General features: G+C 33.1%; 2 protein-coding genes across 4 annotated transcripts in view; both read right to left on the minus strand.

Annotated features, from left to right (window-relative positions):
• LOC125827370 (actin-75) overlaps positions 1-15529 on the minus strand; it is a 130305-nt gene that overhangs the window by 12042 nt on the left and 102734 nt on the right. The gene's annotated exons all lie outside the window — the stretch shown is intronic.
• LOC125827348 (centromere/kinetochore protein zw10 homolog) lies at positions 489-9304 on the minus strand. Of its 2 annotated transcripts, none has more exons than XM_049506652.1 (14): positions 8720-9304; positions 7069-7206; positions 6775-6945; positions 6073-6234; positions 4668-4901; positions 4437-4586; positions 2851-2943; positions 2499-2594; positions 2083-2211; positions 1915-1992; positions 1665-1823; positions 1351-1501; positions 1183-1265; positions 489-856 (listed from the first exon to the last, which is right to left on the minus strand). In XM_049506652.1, exons 1-14 carry the CDS (start codon positions 9266-9268, stop codon positions 755-757), a joined length of 2295 nt encoding a protein of 764 aa, XP_049362609.1. In that variant the 5' UTR covers positions 9269-9304; the 3' UTR covers positions 489-754. The 2 variants fall into 2 exon arrangements, with proteins under 2 accessions (XP_049362609.1, XP_049362610.1); XM_049506653.1 differs by having other exon boundaries at positions 593-856; positions 6874-6945.

The raw sequence follows: 15529 nt of genomic DNA on the forward strand, positions 1-15529 counted from the left end.
AGTTGAAGAGCATAAATATCAACCGAAGTATAGTTAAGGGCATATTTATGTATTATATGCCTCTTTTTTTTATTCACCATCAAACAGGCAGCAATACTTTGTCTCTCTTGATTCATTTCTCCAACTAAACTCAATTGTGCAAGTTTTCCTTCTGATAGGACAATGCCTGTTTCCTATTGGGCCATGAATGTCCAATGGGCCTATTCTGTGAAAACCTGTAGGTCTATCCTGTTCTGAGGCCCAATTTTTGCCACCCCATGGATCGGAGTGATGAGAATCCGGCCCCAAAACGGACACTTTTTGGATGCTACAGACCAAAAAGGACTCTCCCTAAAAACACAGCCCAAAACACACTTTGCCCATTTGTGGGTAAACTGTGATAAACAAAGTTAACTTTCGATTAGTTCACCCCAACACTCAAAAAATATTTACAAATTTTTTAAAGAATCTAATTCTCATCAACTCAAAGAATCTAAAACGTGTCATGTCTGTCAGCAGTATGATATTCTCAATGTACAATGAGCGGATTTACATTTCACATGAAGAAGCCTATCAAGTAGATTCTATGGTTCGAAGTTCGAACTGCCAAACTCCACTAAATATATAAAGATAGCAATTCATTGATTTTAAAACTTAGAATAAATGGACTATAAAAGTCTCCTGAAGCAACAAAGAAAAAAATGATCGCAAGCAACTTATCGAGGTTGAGAGAGATCCAACACAAGTAAAACTTCTAGCTGTAGCATCCAATGAGCTAACTGTAACTGAAAGCTTGGTAATATCTACTTTCTATTCTTCGTAAGCACTCTTTCCTCAGAGGTGAATCTGCAAATATGGCTCGAATGAAGTCTTCAACCTGAAAAACCAGATAGCTAATAAATATGGCATAATTATTCAAGCCCAAGAAGAAGAGGTTTCATCAAGGTAAAGCATTCCAATGGAAAATAAATGGTTGTCGACTCTGGTTGCCAGCAACCAGAAACCTATGATGCTTCAAATGAGACACTATTTTAAGTCAGTTTGGTAATAAATTACAGGCTGCATTAGTAAAAAAATTCTTCTTTTTTAGGATGTTCTGTTATAGATCCTCCTTCTATACGTGAAACACAGCATATTACAACCCAACCAATTATGAGATCCTGGTACTAGTTTAATTGATGTTTGATTTTTCTTTATGCATACCTCTGATTGCTTAAAACCATGGTTGGCAAGTTCATCAGTTTCCCAAGCTGCAGTAATAGATTTCAATGGCATATCCAGGAGATCTTTTGACAATGACCAGCAGAAAGAAGAAAAGTTAGGTTGAGAATCATTTCATTCTGGAATAAGCACTTCCTATAATAAGAATACCTGCTAGCTTGCGTAATTTCCGGAGGGATGGTATAAGATCATCAAGAGTTTGCGCAGGAGATTCCTGCAACTTTCCTGTCTGGTTAATAGCCAATACAGAGTCCAAGAAAGAAGACAGATTCTCGAATAGCAGATGAATCAGCCTTTGGAGCTGTAAACAAACAAATCAGCCTATAAGGTCAAGGAACTGTAAGAAACTATGTGCTACTTCAATTCGATCTGGTAAATCATTCTTCTTCACACAATTTGATGGCTTAATACAGCAGAGTCTGAAGCTGTCTGGTCAAGTAACAGAAAAAGGTTTTGGTCCTCACCTGCAATGTTTCTTCTGCAGCAATATCATCTAGGAGGAGGATATCATTTGCTATTCTAGAAAAGACTTCCTCCAGGACCATGCTCATACTTCTCTTGTATGCAGAAGGTAGGAGTAAACGGTGCCATATAATATATACTTTCTCAAGTATGAAAATCACCTGCAGAGAAATGCTTAGGTCCTATAGTAAGGATTGAATATTTGTAGGAAAAACCATTTCCAGTAGGGAAGCACAAATCCCTGAATTGTACCTGGTCAATGCTCAACTTAGCAGATTCATATTGCTTCATTTGATGAGTATTTTGAAATCCATCGGCTCCATCAATGGCCTAGGATCACATGATTGCCAGCAAATATAATCATTGAGATTTTCTGTAAGAAATTATTAGGGACTTGTGTAAACTCTGGGGGGGAATTACCTGTTTTAGGTTGTAAATGACAAGTTTAATTTGTCTTTGTAAAACTTCTTCTGCAAGCATCTGGAATCTTGGAGCCAAATCCGCAAATACAACAAGTTCCTTCATTGATGCTGGAAAGTCTGAGCGGTACTGAAACAATTAACTGTTAGCTTGAGACCTAATATTACACGAAAAGTCAGACAAGGCACCCTAACAAAATCCAGCTTTTAAAATTCTTTTTCTTTTATATTTTTGAAATATAAAAGATGAGTGAGTGCCCCTAGCTCCCCTAGTTAATTCTCCTAATAATCACATTAAATCAAACTGGTCCCCTATTTGGGATTATGGGAGCAGTTTTTGCTTGTAGTACGACATGCGAAGGCAGAGCAAAACAAAGCAAACTAAACCAGAAATGAACAAAATCCATCCATGCTTACCTCAAATGCAAGTCCAAGGATCTCCTGAGAGAGATAGTGGCAATCATTGTGAATAAGAACGGCAGAATGGTTGATGGAATCAAGCTGCCTTTCGAACTTTCCAAGTCAAACATGGATGAAAAACCAGAAAGAGAAGAAAAGGGAAAGTATTAATGACATAGGAATTATGATCATGAAAAAGACTGACACCAAACCACCCTTGCCTTGAAGACTCAGAGGGCTATGACAAGAAAGAAAGAGAAGCTTTTTGTTAAATGCATTCACACATGTGTAGGAGATGGAGAAAAGCTGGATAGAACAAAACAAAGCATGTTCTGCATGAGTTGATGTTGCAGGCCTCTTCTACACTAACCTTAACAGGTATGATAGCTTCATAAAGAAGTAGAGAATCCCGAGCAGCGTGATAGAATTCCAACCCCACTCTAGAAGATGACAGGCAAACATCCTGCATATTGGAACCAGTTTCCGTAGGGGTCATTAGAGGAAAGGATGTAGGAAAAAGTACAAGGTAAAGCAAACAAGTAAAAAAGGTAGAAGAGCCAGAGAAACAAAACCAGTAAACTCCTTCAATATCAGTCCTGACAAAAAAAAAAGAAACTGCAAATCGAAGTCATAGTGTGCAAAAAATCTTTAGCATATTCCATTAATTACAACAGAATCTGCAGCTTAAAAACTCACTGTGCCTCCATGGATTAAACTAAGGAATTGCACATCACAAACAATTGAACTATGAAAACATTATAAACTAAGTTAGCATACTCTTTCTTCTTATGACGGTGGTATCCGGGCTAGCATGCACGCACCTCAACTAATTCGACCGGGTATTGGATACCTCCCACCAGCACAGGTACCGGGTAACTCTTCCCACCAAAACAATTAGGTTAGTATACTTTTGTTTTTTGTTTTCCTTCAAATTTTAACCATCACTTTAAGTAAGGTTAATTACCCCAATTGTCACCATTTCTGTTGCACTCCCTAAAAAGTGATTATGACTTCAGCCAAACAGCGGTTCTGGAAAAAACATACTTTCTAGAGCAAATTCAGTAAAACAGTACTAAAAGCATCCTAGCTAACGACATTGGTTAAGCAACCACTGAAAGCTTATATTAACTTAAAACACAGCAAGAATGATCAATCGACCTTGACAATGGAAATGTTTTTATCTCTGCAAAATAGCTGATTGTGCACAACTGCGACAAGCTAGCTAGTAAAAGAAGAGGGAATTTTTTGAGGTTTCTTTTCTCTTGTTCAGCTCATAGAGACAAGGTGGAAATAAAATAAAAGAATGAACACTGGACTCATGCAAGTGAGCCAGTCACACAAAATTTGGAATCAAAGAGAGATTAATCATGGACTTCATTGACTAAATACTGGACAATGTCATCTTCTTCTTTTTCCGGATAACCGAGAAATCCCCAAGGGATAGTGGCTCATGTTCAAAACTAGGTGGAGAATAGGCCTGACCCTTATGCTTCTCCACTTGAATAACAGGCTATTGTATACACCAGGGTTCAAACCCGTGTTATGTGCCTAACAAACACATCACGCGTTGTTCTCTTACCACTAGACAAAAGCTCTGGGGGTTGGATAACAAAATCTTAGTTATTGATGCTATTCCAATTTAACATCTCGCTTCAAAATTTCACCCCTCCTATATCTCATTCAGCAATGCTGGGAAAGAAGCTAAACATAAAATGCCTTGACCTGAAAAGTCAATTCAGAGCTCTTCTATATCAAGACACTTCTTGCTACTAAAGGATGGGCATCAATAGTAAGACAACCAAATACAGCCAACGAAGTAAGTAAACCTTGGTCCTATGAGATAACTTAAGAGGGAAAGCAAAGAAAGACAGAGTAGAGAGAGGAGAAAGTGAAACAACTTGGTTGTTCACAAGTAAACAAAAATCTGTGTGATTCTTTAAGCTTCAGTGAACTGACCTTGAGTGTTCCATGAACTAACTTCATTAGTCGTGACGCTGCTTCAGACACCACACATCTCTCAGATGTAAAAAGCAAATCGACAACAAGGTCAGATGAACTTTCAGCATTATAATCATCCTTAACTTTAGAGTTTCTCCTAGTGCAATCCTGCAGAAACAGCTCTACAGCACATTCAAAACCTAAGACACTGACAATTTAAAATGCAGAAGTACAACAGTTAGTACTTACCTCAGGAAGGCGGAAGTCAGACTGTAAAAGTTGATTTCTTGCCTTGGACAAAATCTCAACCTTTTTCCTCGATGCAAAATGAACCTCCACATTATCTGCAAATTTGCTCAATCTTTCATCCTTGCCATCAGAGGAAGCAATGAACATTAACTCCTTCAAACTTGCCTCAAAGTTAGATGTGCACTTTACAATTTCCTGAAAGTCTGCCAGTTTCGAAGCATCATCAGGCACATTCTGAAACAAGAAAATCAAAATTGTGAATTCAATATTATAATGGAACCTCGTCAACAATGAGAATTATGCATGCTAATCAGTTGTTTTCTTTATCAAGTACTGTCCAAAAGAATAAAAAACCAGTAAATATTTGATTTTTCATTAGTCTGATAATGCACATTTTGCTAGTCATAGAAAAATTCCTTAAGATATATGTATGCTAAGGGAAACAGAATCATCCACACAAGCATGCCATTAAAACACTTGATTCTTCAAATTGATTTTTCACTGCATTGTTGAGATTATCTTACAAAAGACAGCCAGAAATATCCGTAACATCGTATATCACATGGACTGATTAAGGGTGATCTCATATGGGTGTAAGTATCTAGTAGGAGTACATGCAGTTTTTTGCTAGTTCTTTTGTGTATTCTAATAATTTGTGTGAAGTACCTACACCCATATCTCATCCATTAAACATGGGTACGTCAATGCAAATGAAAGGACCCAGGTAACATAGGTCACTCTAACATCTTTTCATCCTCATTGGAGATGAAATGGAGCTGAGAATAATTTCTACTTAAATAAATATGATGGGAAAAGAACATGTCAGAGGCATAGTTATCACATCAAGATAAGAAAGCGTACTAAAGCAACTTAATGAAGCACTTATGCCCATTGGGTCTTTTGTAATCTCTCAATGAAAAACAGAATTTACATCACTTCAGCAAATTAACCGAAGTTAAGCCAGGTACATTGACTCATATTTCCTAGCTTCTTCAGAGTAACTCACAGCTATTATCTAAATCCATTTAATAAATGATCTCATTTAACAATATATATGTTTGAAATTTTGTCTCAAAAAATACTTTTGAAAAGTCAAGCAATCAAATGGCACCCAAAAATTGCTCACAATTACCTATCCTTTCATCCAATACATAAGAGCTATCTTGGTTCTACATGGAAGTGTGAATTACCCAAACTAACACATCAACTGATATATTTAATATCTTAGTAATAAGAGTACTTGCAGCATACATAAAAAGTTTAACGGCCATCATAAGTAATCCCCTGTGAAGGATCTCAACAATATCAAAGCATTCATAATTGGCACATGGGAAAAAATGACTTGTTATAATTCAGAATGCAAAGAGAAACCCCTATGTTAAGGCATAAGGTTATTGAATTGGACCTTGGAGAGGAAGCTGGATACTATCAAATCTGACATCCTTGGCCATGTTAATTTTCCAAAGCACAGCATCCATGTACTATTTTCAAAGCACAAAGACTTACTAATAAACTTGACAACATCAATAAGAACAGAGTACATACTTCCACCATCAATACTGTCAACCTGCATGTTGAGGCACAATTTGGTTATTATGGATATTAAAAACTTAGTAGCAATTAGAGTCCTCTTTTATTTCAAAGCACAAGGGGATGGATTTGTTTCTTCTTTTTTCATAATATAGGTAAAACAATATGGTTGGATCATGCAACTTCCAGAATCAAATATAAGGTAAAAACACAGCAGATTAGAAAAAAGTTTGAAGAAATCACTCCAACCATGTCCAGGTGAGTGGATTATGTTATCCGAACAACAATCATTTAACTTTTGGAAAAATTATCATCTTCTCTAGTAAACAATACATAATGTCAAAGAAGTCGAGCCTCCAATCTATGTTGCTTGGACTCTTCAAAAATGCCGCCGGGTGTCGGTCAAATCCTCCAAAAGTAGTGCATTTTTGTAGGATTCATCACAGGTGCAGCAACATTTTTTGAGAGTCCGTGCAACACAGCTCATGTTTGGATTCAAATTGAAGTGATGCTTTTGCACAAATGAATATGTATAAAGAGCCAAGAGGAAAAACTAAATAACTGATTAAACATTTACATTTGGATCAGCAGATGGACATATCTTCAGATTTGCCTTGACACCATTTCCGGACTCCTGATTAATCCATTCCACCACAATAGTTGACCTAAAACTCACCACTGGCACAATTACATGTTTAATCATCAAATCTGCTACTTTTGCCAGCCCATAATCCAGAATATCAACTGCCTAAAACCGAAAAATAACATGAATAAAAAGTTAAACCAGATTTTCTCTAACTTCACCAGAAATATCAATATATATCAGTGACCTGAGATAAAGTGAAAATGGGGAGGAATAGTTCAAACTCACATCCATTGCTTTTAAAATTGTTTGGAGCTCAATCCCATCAACATCTCTGATGCTCAACTGATACTTCAGGTGAACTGTATTGTTTTCTTGCTCAAACCACACTGCATTGTCCATACATTGCAAAAGCACCTCTTGCATCTACACACCCAAATCCAATTCCTCTAAACAAGAATCACAGAAACTAAATAAAGATCACCAATATATCATCTTCTGTTAACCTACCCACCCCAACCCACCCCCACTCTCAGAGCAGCGTTATCAAAGGCGCGCTTTAAGCGCGCTTAAGCCCTAAAGTGAGCCTCAAAACGTGTTGAGCGCTTCGCCTCGCTTTATGAGCGCTTCAGTGTCGTCATCAAAGTTCTAAGACAAACTTTTCCTAGTTAATGAGCCTCTTATGAAGAAGTGACACTTAACAATTGATATTTCACTTTATCATAAAAAAAATTCAATTTCTTTGGTCATATATTCATTCATGTTTATAATTATTAGTCTTGGACTAAACATACACATTTTTTTTCTCCCTTTGCGCCTTTTTTCATTAAATCCCACGCTTTATTTGCGCTTTGCAATTAAAGTCCCCACGGACCTTAGAGCTTTTTTGCGCTTTTCGCTTTTAATAACACTATCTCAGAGCACTTAACTTTGCAAAATAAGCACAGGAAAAATGCATAGACAGAGACATTAAATAAAGGAGCAGCCCAGTGCATTAAGTCCCCGCTATGCACATATTCTGGAGAAGGTCCGGACCACATTGGATTTTACATACACACCTTACCTTGCATTTCTGCAAGAGGTTATTTCCATGGTCTGAGCCTGTGACCGCCTGGTCACATGGCGGCAACTTCTACTGCTGCGCCAACCCATAGACATCACAATCTTTTTTTTTTCTTTTGATTGGTGATCCACAACAAAAAATTTGTTCAGCAACCCATTAGCAAACTCATTGCAAAAGAGAAGAAAAAAGATGGTCGCAAAAGAGATTTGGAAACTGAAATATTTAAAGAGGTTCGCTTGCTGCCAGCCTTCCACAGCTAGATTTAAAAAACAACAGAGGATACAACTGCACCACACTTGATTTAGAGGCTCTGATGAACTTCTATATCAATCAACTATGCTTCAATTCGAAGGGTAGTGTCTGCTATAAGAATCCTCTGTATCTGTTCCTACCTATTCAGGCTTATTTAAAAATGGACAATTCAAATCACTCTTCTTACTGGCACGATTAAATGTTGCAAGCAAAGCAGAATACTAACTAAATCAAATCTTGCTCCGATGAACTATTTAAATATCTCATTATTTAAATCAAAATCAAGTATGCCTCATGTCAAAGTAATGAGATCTGTAATGCTAATACCTTGAACTCAATGAAAAACAGCAATGGAAGCTTTGATATGTCCATAAAATCTCCATATGGACACAAAAACCACTACACTTATAATCTATGTCAACATATCTTCAGTAAAAGCCCAAGTATTCACCAAAAAAGCTACAATAAAAACAATGACAACTCACAAATAAGCCTCAATCCCAAAATAGTTGTGTTGAACTACAAGAATCCTCAATTTCTACAGTAGATATTCAAACAAATTCATTTCCTATAATCATCTTAGCAATTCAACAATCATATACAAAAACAGTATCAACATGTTACCTCCTCAAAACACTCAGTCCATTCATCCTTCAACAATCCGTAAACCAAAGGCTGCTTCTCCTCATCATTACTCGTTACCAACACTGCCTTCAACTCCCTTAACACTTCAGCCGCTTGTTCAACTCTCCCTACCTTAATCTCCTCCTTCACAAACCTCAGTCTGTCATTCAATTCCAAAATCACATCAAGTAACCCTAACAATTCCCTCTTTTCCTTCACCTCTCTATTTTTTACCAGAATTTCATCAATTACGGCTTTGGTTTGAGCTTCAACTGGATGATCCGAGATGAGTTGAATCAAGTCGGATACTTGAGACGATAGATTTTCAGATTTTGAAACGACGTCGGAGCACTGAGAAAAGAGTGTGGAGAATTCGGAGTAATGTGAGAGAATGTATTGCCGGACTTTGGACTTTATATCGACGGAACGAACTTGTAGACGGTCGATGAGAAGACGGAGATCTGGGGCGGATAACGGCGAGTTTACATCGTCGATGTTCGGCGATGAGAGTAAATCTCGAACGTCAATTGAATTGAATAATACATCCATGTCTCGCCGGAAAGGTCCCTTTCTATCTCGCCGGCAAACCCCGAACTCTCTCGCTGCTCGCTAGTTTTTGTTTTTTTAATTTATTTATTTTTTAGCTTATCCTATTTTTTTATTTAACTTTTAAATTTTGACTTTAACATATAAACCTTATTTTATATATATCTAAATTGCAATATTTTTTTTTAAGTAATAGTATATCCAAATTGCAATATTTTTCTTTAAGTAAAAAAAAAAATCCAGCCGTTTAGTTGATTCAGCCATTTCACGATTGTTATTTTGATTTTTTTTTTATAAAAATCTATTTTTGATCGAGTGGTTAAAGCTTCAGTTTTTTATTGGAAGGACATGAATTCAAATTTTGCTAAATTTTATATTATTTGAGTAAAATATAAAAGTGCTTTCAAATAATTTTTGATTCAGATATAATCATAACTTTATATTATTATAGCTAGATCGACATTTTAAATGGATATATTATATATATATTTGACAAATTAAAAAATAGGGTTGATATGATAATAAATTTGGGTAAACTATTATTTATGTGTAGCAGTAGTTCATACTATTTTAAAAGGTCAAACACATATACAGCCCCTCTAACTTGTCCACGTTTTTTATTTTGGCACTTTATCTTAAGCCTTGTTCCATTTTAACCTTTGAACTCCATTTTTTATGTTCTATTTTAACACGAAATACTATTTTTATGATTTATTTATTTTTATATATATTCTTCAATTGCAACTTCTTATTTTAAATCGACATGTGTCATTTAATTTTAGTTAAAAAATTAAAAATTAACAAAAAACATTCTTTTTAAAAAATAATAATTTCTTTTTAAGAGTATTATGTATTTTTGTGTGAAAAATAACCGACAAAATTGTGTTGATTTTCTTTCTTTAAAATCACCGACAACCTAACAAAGTCAGTCGAGTTTTAACATTGTTTAGTAGTGTTATTAGCAATGAACAAGAGTCTTTTTTTAGTAGTGTTATTAGCAAAGTCAGTCGAGTCTTTTTGAAGATAGGTTTTTTATTCGTATTGATTTATATTAAAAATTAAAAGTGACTATTTGCGTTAAATTTAGATAGCCTAGATGATAAGAAAAAATAAATAAGTAGTGTTATTTAATTTAATTGAATGTTTAAGAAAGAAAATCAAAGAACTTTCGTCAATTTATTTTCATGCAAAAATACAGAGAAATATCAAAAAATAATATTATTGTTTGAAATTTTTTATGTTCGTTCGCGTATGTTTAATTTTTTTAATTAACAGACACACGTCTATTTTTTTAAAATAAGAAATTGCAATTGAAGAACATAAATAAAAACAAATCATAAAAATTAGTATAAGTGTTTAAATGGTACAAAAAAAATGGAGTTTAAGGGTTAAAATGGAACAACGCTAAGTTGGAGTGCCAAAATGAAAAATGAGGGCAAGTTTGAGGGGCTGTATATGTGTTTGGCCATTTTAAAACCATAAATATTTCTATCATCAATTTCATATATCTACTATTTTTTTAGGCCAAACACTTATGCAGACCCTTAAACTTGTCCCTAAATTTCATTTTGGCACTCCAACTCAATCTTGTTCCATTTTAACCCTTCAACTCCAATTTTTATGTTCCATTTTGGCACTTTTTTCCAAAGCACTAACAAAGTGAGATGTGTGTACTTCACATGTCATTATTGTGTTAAAAAATAATTGATGAACATTGTTTTTTTTAAAAAATATATTTTTTTTAGAGTTTCTGTACATTATTGTGTGAAAAAATAATCTGCGAAAGTGTGTTGTTTTTTTTTTTAAAAAAACAATTAGTTAATTTAAATAACATCACATATATTTTTTTTCATATCTAGTCTACTTGGACTAACTCAAATATCAACTTTCTAATTTTTCATTCAACTAATTAAATACGAGTAAAAAAAAACTCATGTTCATTGCTAATTAATAACACTACCAAAAAATGTTGAAACTCAATAGACTTCGTTGGGTTGTCATTGATTTTTTTAAGAAAGAAAATCGATGCACTTTCGTCGGTTATTTTTCACACAAAAATATAGGAAAACTCTTAAAAAGAAATTGTTATTTTTTTATAAAAAAAACAATGATAATCCGTCAGTTTTAATTTTTTACAATAATTAACGGATGATCGTCGATTTTTAAAATGCAAATTTGCAGTTGAATAACATATATAAAAATAAAGAAATCATAAAATTAGTATTTTGTGTTAAATGGTACATAAAAGAAATAGAGTTGAAGGGTAATCTTTTATTATTTTTTTAAAAAAATACTTTTTTTTGTCTTTCACTCTCTTAGAGAATGTGTGATGCACACTCTCTGCCACATCACTTAGAAGTGCCAAAATGGAACATAAAAATTAGAGTTGAAGGGTTAAAATGGAACAAGGTTAAGTTGGAGTGTCAAAATGAAATTTAGGGACAAGTTTAAGGGTCTGCATATGTGTTTGGCCATTTTTTTAAATATAGAAGTGTGGATAACCACACATGTGATGGTCAACATGCATGTATCACCTGTGTGGTTTCACACTTACATATATATTTGTTTATTATTTTTTGGGAAAATACATAAAAACACCTTTGAACTTGGCAGCAAAACTTATTTTAGCACCTTAGCTTTACGGGTAATTATTTACCCCCCTAAACTTATTTCAAGTGAATTTAATAGCACTTTAAACATACAATATCGGTTTCATACTTATGGGTGAAATGCACGCACGCCACTTAAGCGCCACCTCTATGCCACATCGATGACACGTCGGATAATTTAAAAAAAAAACTTTTTCTTTATTTTTATTTCTCTACAATTTTTTAAAAATTTATTTTCACTATTCACCCATCCTCTTCATTATTTCATTTGGGTCAATTTCTTAACTTCTAAAATTCTGACCGATTCATTCTATTTTCATTACTTTTTAATGATTTATTATTACTTCCATTAATCTCTTTTTTCAGCTAAGTGAAGCTTCAACTTACATCAACAATGGCGCCTTCAGATTTGTGCAAAATCAGTGTGCTTAACTTTTTAGATTTATTGTTAATTTATTGTTTAACTTCCTAATACATATCTAGGTATAGAATAAGTAATGTTTAAAGTTAGATGATTAATTATTTTTTAAGGTTCTGACACTTTGTTAATTCTTTATTAATCAAATCATAGTTGAATTTTTTAAAAGATTTGCTATTTTGATTTGAAATTTTCTCTTTTATTATAAATATAAACTACTTAGAAGAAGGAGAAAATCAAAGATAAAGGATGCACAGAGGAACTAGAGGAGAGGGTGTGCAGGCTGTGAGGAATAAGAAATAATTAAAAAGAAAAGAAATGAGTTGGGTTTGGGGTGATGGGTGCAAGGAAGAAGAAGAAGAAATGGGAAAAAATTGTATTGGCTGGAAAGGGAAAAAATGAGCCCCATTTAATTTTTTTTCTTTATTTACGCGCTGATATTTTTTTTAATTTGCCACGTCAGCAATCCGGGTGATATTAAATTCACTTGTAATAAGATTAGGGGGGTAAATAATTATCCATAAAGTTAAAGTGTTAAAGTAAGTTTTGCTGTCAAGTTCAATGGTGTTTTTATGTATTTTCCCTTATTTTTTTCGTTTCAATTTGTTTGTCTTATTTTTTATTTTTTATATATATTTAAAAATTGCATAAAAAATACTATAAATCACGATAATTGACAACTTAAAATATTTGTAAAAATCATATAAAATATTCATTTGCTTATAAAATGTTCTATTGATTTATAAACTTAATCTATTTGTGTCATATAAAATGGGACAAAAGAAGTAACATGTATTATTTAATTTGGAAATTGTGTAAAAAAATATTGTAAATCTCAATAATTAACAATATTTGATTGACTCTTGAAGTTTTATATGTGTTACATATATAGGGACAAAGAAAGTAACATATATTGTTTAAAAATCACATAAAAAGTACTATAAATTACAATAATTAATAACATAAAATATTTAAAAATCATATTAAAATTTAATTGACTATCTAAATTTTATCTATGTCACATGAAGTGAAACAAAAAAATAACAGATATGAATCCATACTAGCACGGGCTCTTGTGTCTAATCTGAGAAAATGATCAAAATGGTCTTTCATGTATGAGGGTTGCTTTATGATGATCCTTAATATATTTCACGTGATCTATAGTCCTTAATGTATTATACAAGAGGGTCATTTTGGTCCTTAGCCCTAAAAACAAATTGAAAACATAAAAAATGTTAAACTTAATTGTGGGTCCCACAGTTAGTGGCCCCTTCTTCCTCCATCTCTCTTGCACATTTCTTCTCCTTCGTCTTTTTTTTTTCCATTTCTTACAATTTCTGCTGCCAAAATCTTCTATGCACACAAAAGTTTCTTCAAATTTCAAAAGAATATTTGTAATTTTTGTTTTCTACCTCTGTCTATTCAATATTTATCCTTCAATTTTAAAAATAGAATAAAAAAATGGCTTGAAAAAACTAGTAGTTTTGAAAAGGATCATATGAAAAGAAAGCTATATCCTCCCCGTAAATGCGAGACCAGAGCCAAAAGGGCAAAAAAAATTGTCAAAAATTTTAAAAGGGCACATCAATTTTTTTTTTTAAACCAAAAGGGCAAAATCGCTCCTGACGAAGCGATTTCCCTCTGACACAATGACTAAAACCCGCTGCCCTGGCAGCGATTTTTTTCCAAAAACTTTTTTTCTTTTTTTTAAAATTAAATCCAGAAATTTTTTTTCCTTTTTTTTTAATTAAAAATCGCTGCCTTTTTAGCAGCGATTTTTGTCCAAAAACTTTTTTTTCTTTTTTTTTTAATTTAAAATCGATGTTGTCAAAAATGTTTTTTTCCTTACACATCGTTGCAGGGGCAGCGTTTTTCACTATTGTTAATTATTAATAATATAAAATGATAAGCAAGACGGACAGTATACTCAATAAAATTGTTGAAGCATGAGAAAAATTGAATTATATATCATAAATAATAAAAAAGAATATTCTTTTTTATTTCAATATTCTTTTATTATTATTTATGATATATAATTCAATTTTCCTCATGCTTCAAAATTTTTTATTGAGTATATTGTCCATCTTCTTTATCATTTTTACATTATTAATAATTAACAATAGTGAAAAAAGCTGCCCCTGCAGCGATGTGAAAGAAAAAAAAATAATTTTGACAGCAGCGATTTAAAAGAAAAAAAAAAAAAAGTTTTTGGACAAAATTAATAAAAAAAAATAATGAAAACATTTCAAGGCTCCAAGGAAGCGAGAGAAACAAGGAAGTGAGGAGAAGAGGAAAGAGGCAAACCATTTAGGAAACTCTAATAAAGGGTTGTTCTTTTTAAATGTACCTGGTCTGGTCACTTTTGGGCCGATCAGGACACGTTTTTATTTTATTTTATGTAATAGTAGCTCATTTAGGGTATTTTAATAATATGGATCCTGAGTCCAAAATTTAACCCAAAAAAAAATAAAAAAAAGAAAAAAAGAAAAAAAGGTTTTTGGACAAAATCGCTACTAGGGATTTTTAGTCATTGTATCAGAGGGAAATCGCTTCGTCAGGAGCGATTTTGCCCTTTTGGTTTAAAAAAAAATTGATGCGCCCTTTTAGAATTTTTGACAATTTTTTTTGCCCTTTTGGCTTTGGACTCCCGTAAATGCTTACTTAGTTTACATTTGTTTTAATGATTTTGGTTTTCTTATTCTTCTTTATGTATGATAATGGAAGCTTCTGAAAATTTTGTTTCAATGAAGATGAGAAATGGATGTAGTGTGTATTATTTTTCTTATGAGGATAAAGAGCATGACCTCAAATGGCAAAAGAAAGAAGTTGAGGAGAAGGCTCTATGGTGGTGATGGTGAAAGAAAGCAAATTTGTCAAATCTAACAGATTTTTTCTTAGTTTTTCTTTTTTTGTTAGTTTTTGGGTTAAAGGACTAAAATGACCATCATTTCATATACATTAAGGACCATATAGATCATGTAAAATATATTAAGGATCAACATAAAGTAACCCTCATAGATGAAGGACCATTTTGATCATTTTCTCTGTCTAATCTGTTATAAGTAGTCAGCTTTATTTTTTGGCATTGAAATAAGGGAAAAAATGGAATCAGCAATGAATATATATATATATATATATATATATATATATATATATATATATATATATAAAGGAGAAACATAAAGAAGGTGATGCGGCACCTCTCTATAGCCTCAATTCATATTTGTCTTTTTCACT

Source organism: Solanum verrucosum, unplaced genomic scaffold (assembly GCF_900185275.1).
Source record: "Solanum verrucosum unplaced genomic scaffold, falcon-dt-bn FXZP01000138.1, whole genome shotgun sequence".
Taxonomy (NCBI): domain Eukaryota; kingdom Viridiplantae; phylum Streptophyta; class Magnoliopsida; order Solanales; family Solanaceae; genus Solanum; species Solanum verrucosum.

What these genes read in the sequence shown, in the direction of transcription:
- LOC125827348 (XM_049506652.1), bottom strand. Translation starts at nt 9,268, where the DNA reads ATGGATGTATTATTCAATTCAATTGACGTTCGAGATTTACTCTCATCG. An exon ending in GGACTGAGTGTTTTGAGGAG is followed by an intron (nt 7,207 to 8,719) that starts GTAACATGTTGA and finishes TTGGGTGTGTAG; the next exon opens with ATGCAAGAGGTGCTTTTGCA. An exon ending in TAGTTCATGGAACACTCAAG is followed by an intron (nt 2,944 to 4,436) that starts GTCAGTTCACTG and finishes TCCAATATGCAG; the next exon opens with GATGTTTGCCTGTCATCTTC.